The sequence below is a fragment of the Otolemur garnettii genome, unplaced genomic scaffold (assembly GCF_000181295.1).
Source record: "Otolemur garnettii isolate 467f Iridium unplaced genomic scaffold, OtoGar3 scaffold00057, whole genome shotgun sequence".
Classification (NCBI taxonomy): Eukaryota; Metazoa; Chordata; class Mammalia; order Primates; family Galagidae; genus Otolemur; species Otolemur garnettii.
Genome location: NW_003852452.1, coordinates 10926137 through 10935989, shown reverse-complemented (window position 1 = coordinate 10935989; position 9853 = coordinate 10926137). Strand labels below are relative to the sequence as shown.

The 9853-nt window shown below is 40.4% G+C and overlaps 1 protein-coding gene across 6 annotated transcripts in view; it reads right to left on the bottom strand.

Moving 5' to 3' along the window:
* FGD4 (FYVE, RhoGEF and PH domain containing 4) overlaps window positions 1-9853 on the bottom strand; it is a 132106-nt gene that overhangs the window by 100733 nt on the left and 21520 nt on the right. The window contains exon 1 of one of the 6 annotated variants that reach the window (XM_012806783.2): window positions 3326-3433. The exons of the other annotated variants lie outside the window; for them this stretch is intronic. Within the exon in view, the coding sequence (XP_012662237.1) occupies window positions 3326-3423 (98 nt within the window). The 5' untranslated portion in view covers window positions 3424-3433. Of the gene's footprint in view, window positions 1-3325; window positions 3434-9853 lie in introns of those variants that run through there. 6 annotated transcript variants of the gene reach the window in all.

The following is a 9853-nucleotide window of genomic DNA, read 5'->3' as shown; positions in this document are numbered from 1 at the left end:
CTCAACAAATATTAATTAAGCACCCAGTATATATACATCAATTACCTTTTTTTTTTTTTTTTTTTGAGACAGGGTCTCAAGCTGTCCCCTTGGGTAAAGTGCTGTGACATCACAGCTCACAGCAACCTCCAACTCCTGGGCTCAAGCGAGTCTCCTGCCTCTGCCTCCCTAGTAGCTGGGATTATAGGCACCCACCACAATGCCCGGCTATTTTTTGGTTGCAGTTGTCATTGTTATTTGGTGGGCCCAGGCTGGATTTGAACCCGCCAGCTCAGGTGCTGCGCCTTAAGCCGCTTGAGCCACAGGCGCCAAGCCAAGTTACCTTTCAAGACCCAAAAGATACAGCAGTGAACAACACAAGAAAACAAGGAGAGAGCACAGCACTGGCTGAGGGGCTGTTAGTGTGTGTCTCTTGCATCTAGGGAGGGCACAGAGGCCTCACTGAGGAGGTGACAGCTGAGCAGACAGGAAGTGAGGCATACAAATATTTGGAGGATTCGCATTTCAAGCCCAATGTAAATCTGCAAAAATTATAAACTAGAAGCATCGCTGATAAGTTCAAAGGGAAGTAAAGAAGACAACATGAATGGACTAAGCAGCTTGATACTGAGCTCAGAGTCAATGGGGCAGGGGTGAGGGCAGAGCAGACAGGGCCCTGCACATCATTTGGAGACATGGAGCTTCTCAGCACAATTATCTCTTTTGTCTTTTTGACAGAACACCCAGGTATTGGGTAGAGGACATACCTGGGCGGTCAGGGGAAGGCAGGAGGCCCTTGGCATCACCAAGAGGGAAGCGGGCACAACCTGAAGCAGGGTAGTAGCAGTGGAGGCAACAGGATGTGGTCTGTTTGACAGATCGTGAAGCAAGATTCGTTGACTGATTGAATAGAAGCAAAAAGATTCAAGGAAGACCAAAGTTTCTGGCCTGAGACTCGGAAATTATACTTGCTGCCCTGGTGGTAAAGGTGGGCATGGCTGCCTTCCAGGAAACCAGAGCTGCTATATAGAGATGGCTCACGAGGACCAAGTCGTGTTACTCATTTAAAATTTTTTAAAATCTTGTCTGTACGTATTCTCTAAGAGGGAGAAAGACTCATTTTCCTCAGGCTGGGTTTTAATTACTGCCATGCAGAATGACCAACTTTCATGAATAGAACACTAAAGTTCTTTCTGCCTGCTTCAACATATAACCAACCAACCAACTACAGACCCTGGGTCAATTAGCAGGGAACAAACAGAAGGACCTGATCTAGACCGAGCTTAACCGGTTCTTCGGTGGGGGATACATCAGAGAGAATACCTAAACCAGGGTGAAGACATTTAATGTCAACTTCAGCCAATACACATGAGCTCCTAACTTTATAAAGACGAACACGCACCTAGAGCAAAGATAGTTAGTAAAAGTGGATCAGGAAAGGGAAGGGATGGAGCCACCTGAGAAATCTTTTCCGTTTTTGGAATGAACGAACTCAACTTTCCCCTGAATTATCCCCAGAGCTTCCTATGTCCTCCTAGAGTCTGTTCTATGTCAATAGACTCAGTTAAGTTTGAACCTCAATCCCAGATTGCAGCTTAATCACACGTAGGCTGGGATGTGCATTAAACGAAGACCGAACCATCTCCCTCCAAGGCACTGCACAGTATTTCCCACTGACTCATCCATTATATTCTATCGTATTTCACCTTTTCATGCGAAAAGGTTGGCCCGCAAACATAAGCTTTAAACATGGAAGGTTTTACAGGTCATTTAAAAAGAGATAAAACATAAAAATTAACATTACACTAAATATACACATTTAAAATATTTCTTAAATGACTTAAGGGTGATAAAATCACCCAGTAGCGTGGGTAGGAAGTGCTACATTACTGTCCTTTAAGTGTAAAAACCTTAAAAGGAACTTAAAAAGCCCACGCTGTGCGGTGACCACTCTCTACAGGGTGTTGTCCATTAAAGCAGAAAGCAACAGACAAGCTCTCTACGTCTGTCAACATCGACCTTTCCAGCTTCATCATCCTCCAGTTCTAGCAGCATCTCTCTCCCATTTGAGAGCTGACTGCCAGCAGGGAATACCGATTCTCGTCCATTATCCCTGATTTTGAAACTGGAATGAGAAGGGTCAGAAGCTGTTTCAGCAAAAAAGGGAACTTAAAATGTCACCGAAGAAAATACTTCCCTTTTGAGGCATTTCTTTCTTTCTTTTTTTAATTTAATATTTAAAGTGCGACGGTAAACTTTGGAGTGATCACAGACATACCCTGAACTTTATGGAAGAAAGAGTGGAACCCCTGTGAAGGAACCCAGGCTCTGGCCTGGATGGTGATGAGAGCAGTTACAGGCATGGGCTGGGCTGCTCCATCTCCCGGCAACTACAGGAGGCTGGGAACAGAGCTGGCCAGGGCTGCACAGTGGAGGAGGCGGCCCCAGCTCTCCCGCTGCAGCACCCAAACCCAACCCTGCCCTCACTTCCACTCTCAGTGCCTGCACCCCGAGCCCAACAACAAAGGCAGAGACTCTACAAGAAAGAAAATCTTGGTGACCACGGGGACTGCAAGTTCTGAATTTTAGTTAGTTCATCTTGTTTGACAGTGGGGACATTCTTCGGGGAGGTTTCTATCCATCAGAAACAATGGGAACATAGCTAAACAAAATGAACCCATTTCATCTATTAAAAATATTTTTAGCAGACATTTCCTGTCACATGATCACATTTCTATACACAGAAGAATTTCATTTCTATTTGAAAGACTTAATTTCTCATTAATAGGCTCTCTGGAATACTTAAGGAAGACCACAGTGGCTTAATGGTACTACTAACAATTTTTAAAAACAAGCCCATGCTTAGCTCTACAACGTTATCTTGGACGGAAAAACAAGTAACACTCCCCCAACTGTGCCGAAACAAGACCGGGATGCTGGGAATTTTTGTTTGTTTTAAGAGAACAATGCTCATACAGTTGCGCTAGGAAAAAGGATCAGTGGTAAACATTTCTTCACTTTGTTCACACCAGAAACAGAAGGAAAAGGAGAAAACTTTTGCTTTCTCTCTCTGCCTTCCTCCCCGCAAGGACTGAATTTTCCAACTTTACTATAATGTCCGTAAAAATGAGCCAGACAAATATAACTACTGAACTGGTTAACACAGAACAAACCTCCCAGGAGAGCCAAAAACCGTGCCTAGGACATACTTTGCCCATGAAGTTCAAAAACAATGTCAACTTTATTCTTAACTTTAAAAGAAAAGCAAACCCTGCCACTTTTAGGTCCTTCAGCAGAGCTGTACTCTAAAGTGGGGGGGGGGGGGAGATGCACTAGAAAATGAAACCGCTTACCTTGATCAGTGGGCATGACTTCACACATACTGACAATTAGTCTACTCTGGCTTAATAAGAAAACATTTGGCTCTAGCCTTTTAAAGTTCATCTGATAAAAATCTCACTGCTGGCTTTAAAGCCTTGAGGAGACCGGAGAGCAGACAGAGACTGCCAGGAGTTCGGACCAGGGCATGGTGACTTCAGTGCCTCCTTAGAACTCACTGCCCAAAGACAGCTCGCGCCTCACATGCCACACCTCCCAGAGGATGGGCTGCTGCTGCGAGCTGTGTGCCCCAGCGTGTGAGCAGCCTCCAGTGTGTGAGCACGGGGAGCCTCCTATTTATCACAGCAAAATAAACAACCACCAACGCACGTGGAACCTTCGGATGCACTAGAAATACAGTTGGGAATAGGACGGTTTGTAAGTGGACTAATGCCTTAACTTATTAGTAATGCACTAAAAATGCTAACAGGAAAACAGTTTGTTTCCATTTTAACAGAGTTCCTGCCCTGGACCAAAGATGTCAGGGTTTTAGGAGTCACAGGCTTAAAGTGTTAAAATCTTATTTTAAAAGACCTTAAATGCCATTTCTGACTTTTCCTTGTAGCACAGTTCATTGATTTTGTGCAGAATTAATAAAGACTACATGTAAAGTCCCCAAGGAAGGCAAGCTTTACGTGTCATTTCAGACCATGGCTTAACTGGGAAAACATTTCTTGCTTATTTTTATTTATCCTTACGATTTCACATAATTTTAATCAGCACTTTAAAATTTTTCCATAGCCTTGAAAAATTAGAATTACCATATCTATAAAGTCACAATGAAGCAACAAGCTATGGGCATCTCTCTCACTGAGGAAAATGACCTTTCCAATCACCTCCCCTCGGGGTGTCCCCAGGATCGCCTAGTGGTTTGTTAAGACACACATCACTGGGTCCCATAGCCAAGCTGGATTCAACTGGTACACAGTGAGGCCACAGGACTTGCATTTCTCACAGGCTCCCAGGTGTTCCTGACACTGATGGCCTGGGCCTTCATTTCAGGAAGCACAATTTGAGAAACTCTGGGGCCCCAAATTGCTGGGGTGGAGCCTTGATGCTGTCACTGAGGGCCTAACGTGCTTGCTCCATTACACCCCAGCTAGGAATGGGTGGACGTCACAGTCGGTGCACAATGCCAGGATGAGTCAGAGGGGCTTGTCCTTCCCCTTCAAAACACACACACACACACACACACACACACACACGGACAAGGGACTCTCGGTGATGCCTATCTACTCACCAGAAAATGTTGAGTTACCAATCATTTTCAATAAAAATCATAATCTTTAATAAAAGCAATATGTTGGCATAAGGCATGACAAAGCTTTACAACTTATCTAAAATAGAGAATTAAAACATAAGAAAAAAGAAGTGAAAGGGGAAAAGACTGAATTGTTTTTTTATTCCTATGCAAACTCCACCCATATGTGTTTAAATTTCACCATGGTAAGGAAATAGTTCAGATTTGATTCCAACGTCACTCAGCCTTGGCAAATTTCAGTAATGTAAAAACCAGAAGGTTTCCCTGAATATCTGTGTGCGCTTCCTGAGTTATGATAGCAATGTTTAAATTATAATCTCAGGTTTGGTTTTCAAGCAAATACCTTTTATAAATATAGCTAACATTTCCTTTAGGCCAAGGGCACGTTCCACCCAGCATGCCATTAAATCCTCACTGTAAGGTAATAATTTACCAGCATTTTACAGAAGAAAACCACTCTGTAAGGTAATAATCAGTTATCATCATTCTGTATAAGAGAAAACTAGGTTTAAAAGGTTAAAACTCTTGGCCATTAAGATTTTAAGAAAACCATTAAGAAATTAAATGTATGGCTCGGCACCTGTGGCTTAAGTGGCTAAGGCGCCAGCCACATACACCTAAGGTGGCAGGTTCGAATCCAGCTGCAACTAAAAAATAGCCGGGCATTGTGACAGGTGCCTGTGGTCCCAGCTACTTGGGAGGCTGAGGCAGGAGACTCGCTTGAGCCTAGGAGTTGGAGGTTGCTGTGAGCTGTGATGCCACAGCACTCTACCCAGGGGGACAGCTTGAGGCTCTGTCTCAAAAAAAAGAAATTAAATGTACTTTGTAAAACAAATGAAGATACGTGTATAATGGAACCACTGCCACCCCTCACCTGTGGTTTCCCCACATCTTCAGTTTCAGTTACCTGTGGTCAACTTAAGTCTGAAACTATAATGTAAAATATGGTATTTTAAGAGAGAGACCACATTCACATAATTCTTATTATCGTATACACTTGTAATTATTCTCTTTTATTATTATTGCTGTTAATCTCTTACTGTGCCTAATTTATCCTAGGTATGGATGGAAAGAAAAAAAATAGGACATAGAGGGTTTGATACTATCTATGGTTTCAGGCATCCACCAAGGATCTTGGAACAAATCCCTATGGAGGAGCATACTATATTCACTTTTGAATCTTTGTAGACCAGCTCACGCCTGTAATTCTAGCACTCTGGGAGGCTGAGGCAGGTGGACTGCTTGAGCTCAGGACTTCAAGACCAGCCCAAGCAAGAGCTAGACCCCTTCTCTACTAAAAATAGAAAGCAAAACACAAAAAACCTAGGCAAACACAGTGGCACATGCTTGTAGTCCCAGCTACTTGGGAGGCTGATGCATAAGGATTGCGTGAACCCAGGTCTGAGGTTGCTGTGAGCTATGACAACGCCATGGCACTCTACCCAGGGTGACAGAGTAAGACCCTGCGAAAGAAAGAAAGAAAGAAAGAAAGGAAGGAAGGAAGGAAGGAAGGAAAGAAAGAAAGAAAGGAAAGAAAGAAAGAAAGAAAGGAAAGAAAGAAAGGCAATATAAATAAAATATGAGCCACGTATGTCACTTAAATTAAATTCAAAAAGAAAAATCTTTACAGATGAAAGCCAGAAACTTAATATATGGTTTATAGAAGGAAGTAATAGTTAAAATAACTATTATGATTGACTTCTCAATTGTTGATGAGTGAATAATTTGCAGCTGTAGGCAGCATTCTATGACAAACTTTAAAGAAAATTTGAGGCTCCCCAACAATAGCCATGGCAGTTGAGCACTACACGTATGTGACTCAGCAATCCCAACTCCTAGGTACTTACCCAAGTGAAATGAATACTAATGCTCACACAAGCACCTGTATGTGGATATTTACACAGGTCTTATTCAGATTCACCCAGACCTGGAAACACCTACTTGTGCTTCACCTGGTCAGGGTAGACAAACTGGGTTACATCTACAGCATACCACTTGGCAATACCAAGGAATGAAGTCAGGATATGCTCAGTCGCATTAGAAAGAAGCCAGTTTACAAGTCTACATACAGATGACTAAACAGGACATTCCAGAAAAGGCATACCTATAGGGATAGTGAACACATCCAAGTTTGCCAGAGGTGTGATATGGGAAATGACGGATTGTAAAAGGGCATGACAGAATTTTGTACTGTACACTTTTACCAATACTCAGAATTGTACCCCAAATACGGTGAATTTTATTGTATAGAGCTTATCCTTTAACTTAAAAAAAAAATTAAGGAGCAAACAAAAGCAGTTTATTAAGACAGCAAGAGGCAAGGAAGCGGACAGTTTGTTTTGGATTGTACCAAGTCAAAACTAGATGGTTTTTGGTACATCCATGGCCCTCTTCATCTTCAACAGTAGAGATAATCGATTAGTTGCATCCATTTTCGATGACTTTCAAAAAATCTTGATGAATTTTTAAGATGTGACTTAATTAAGTCCCTACACAAAGTCCATTTGTGAAAGTCGAAGTTTATGATAACATATTGAAAATTATCTTTTAAACAGACATATTTCGACACCTTCGTTTATTAGGATTATTTGTCATTGATATCAGCCATGGAAAAATACCTAAAATTCACATTAACCAACTTGCAGCTATTCATGAAATACCCTGTGCTCTGAAGACTGAGTAGCTATCACCTGGCCCTCCACCTTTCCTATTTGGAGAGATATCGTTTTTTATACAAATTCCATTGAATAAGGCACTGAATAAGAAAGTTCTGCATTGAATAATGCATTGAATAAGAAAGTTCTGCCAAATATTCACATGGTATTTCATTACTTTTTTATAAACTTTCTTTTTATGAAAGGCCACCTATATTAGATTACTATTTTCAATGAAAATGACACAAAATGAAGATTTCTGTAGGTCACTTGTGCTTTCTGAATTAAAACCTATAAATCTACAATGTTTAAAAATAAATGGAAGGTTTGGTATTTTTGTTTAAAGCTCACTGGTATATCATGGGTCATACAATTAAAAACATCCATGTATGGGTGGCAAAGTTGGCTTTTAATAAATTACAACTTATGAATAAATATATTTTGGTAATGAAATAGCAGGAAAATTATACTCAATGAATGGTAGTATTTAACAAATTGTTCGGACAGAGTATGGAGTAGGAAAAAAATAATGGAAGTACTTTTAACTCTCTGCTACTTAGGAGTGAAATCCTCAAACTGGTTCTCCAATATTACTGGGGGCAATCCCCCTATTCACAGCATGAATCTAATCTGTATCCTAACACATTTTACACTTGTTACTGTTCTAAGGACAAGCTGATAAAAACAAATCATCATTTGGTATTAAAACAATGCTTTCTGCAGCTTAAAAAGACACATTAAATAAACAATAACCAATTGATGCATAATTTCCATTCTGCATGTCTGTGAGACTTAATGAAATGAGACCTGGAAATTCTTGAACCTATGCCAAGTAAATCCTGTTGTTTGAACATTTTTGTACCAAACTGTTTTGCACAGATGTTCAAAGCAACATCTTTGAATCTCTTTTTAATTAAAAAGTTAATAAAAATATTTTCTATTACCTCTAGTTATATGTTCAGTTAAAGTCACAGAAACATGGTATATTTGAGGAGGACACAATCAATCACAGATCAAAAATACTCAAAAATTGGGGAGTATCTGTGGCTCTGTGACTGGGTGTCAGTCCCACATACCAAGGGTGGTGGGTTCAAACACAGCCAAGGCCAAAATGCAACAACAACAAAATACTCAAAAATTAATTTAAAAAATAATGAAAATATAAATTTTAAAACTACAGTATAACAAGTATTTGTGTTGTACTGTATTTAGTTATTTTTCTTTTAATGAAATGTTGCACATATACACATATGTGGTATCATAAGGAATCTGGAGAAGATTTAAAACATAGAGGAGGGTGCACTTGGGTTACATGCAAATACCATGTCATTTTATATAGCAGATTTCAGGATGTGCAGATTTTGTTGGAGGGTAGGGGTAGTGCTCCTGGAACCAAACCCCATTGGATACCAAGGGACAACTACATATTGTTTGAAAGAAATTTCTTATCTGTAGTATCATCTGAACTTAATATTCTCTTTCAATTAAAAAATTTAAGTCTAGAGAATAAAACACTGTCGTGACATAAATTAGGGAAATGATCCTTCTACCCCACTTCACAGTCTATGTGATATTATCTATAAGGATTTCCTGCATTACACCACTCCATTTGTTCACGTATACTTAGCTGTTAAACAGAATTTAAGTTGGTAGTATTTCCTTTCGTTGAGCATTTTTCTTCTATCGTGGTCCACTTACTACATTAAATGAAAGTAAGGCGGTGCCGTAGCTAAGTGGGTAGGGCGCTGGCCACACACACCAAGGCTGGTGGGTTTGAACCTGGCCTAAACAACAATAATGACTGCAACAACAATAACAAAATAGCCGAGTGCTGTGGCGGGTGCCTGTAGGCCCAGCTACTTGGGAGGCTAAGGCAAGAGAACCACTTGAGCCCAAGTATTTGAGGTTCCTATGAGCTGTGATGCCACTGCACTCTACCGAGGGTGACACAGTAAGACTCTGTCTCAAAAAATAAATACAATGAAAGCAAGAAAAGAAAAACTACAGTAAGACAATCGTGGAACAGTTAATGTCGTCTAAGAAGCCGCCATGTTCCGTGTTAAGGACTGATCCCTGATATACTGAGGTCTGGCCAGCCTCTGGGACACGCCTGGTGGCCCTGGCTGTGTACAGGGTGAGACTGCAAAGGGAGCTGACCATCTCTGCACCTCACTGCTGCTCTCCAGGACTCCACGGTGCAGGCCTCCTGCTAACACCTTCCATGTGTATATATAAATAAGCTTGACACTACTTAAATAAAACATAATATTCCATAGTTCACATATTCACTTAAGTAAATTAATTAATAAACAATTTATTCTCAGTATTTTATTATTTTTTAAATAAGGTCATTCTGGTAAACATTTCCTTACACTTGCTTAAGTATTTTTGTAGATAGGTGACTAAATCAATGGTATATGCATTATCAATTTTGCTAATTTACTGGAAACTTTACCCACCAAGCAATAATACATAATCTCTTTCCCTTCACCTTTACACTGGATTATTAATTTTAAAAATCTTTTGTTTTCAGCTGACAACGAATGGATGAGTAAAAGTGTGATATAATACCATATATAAG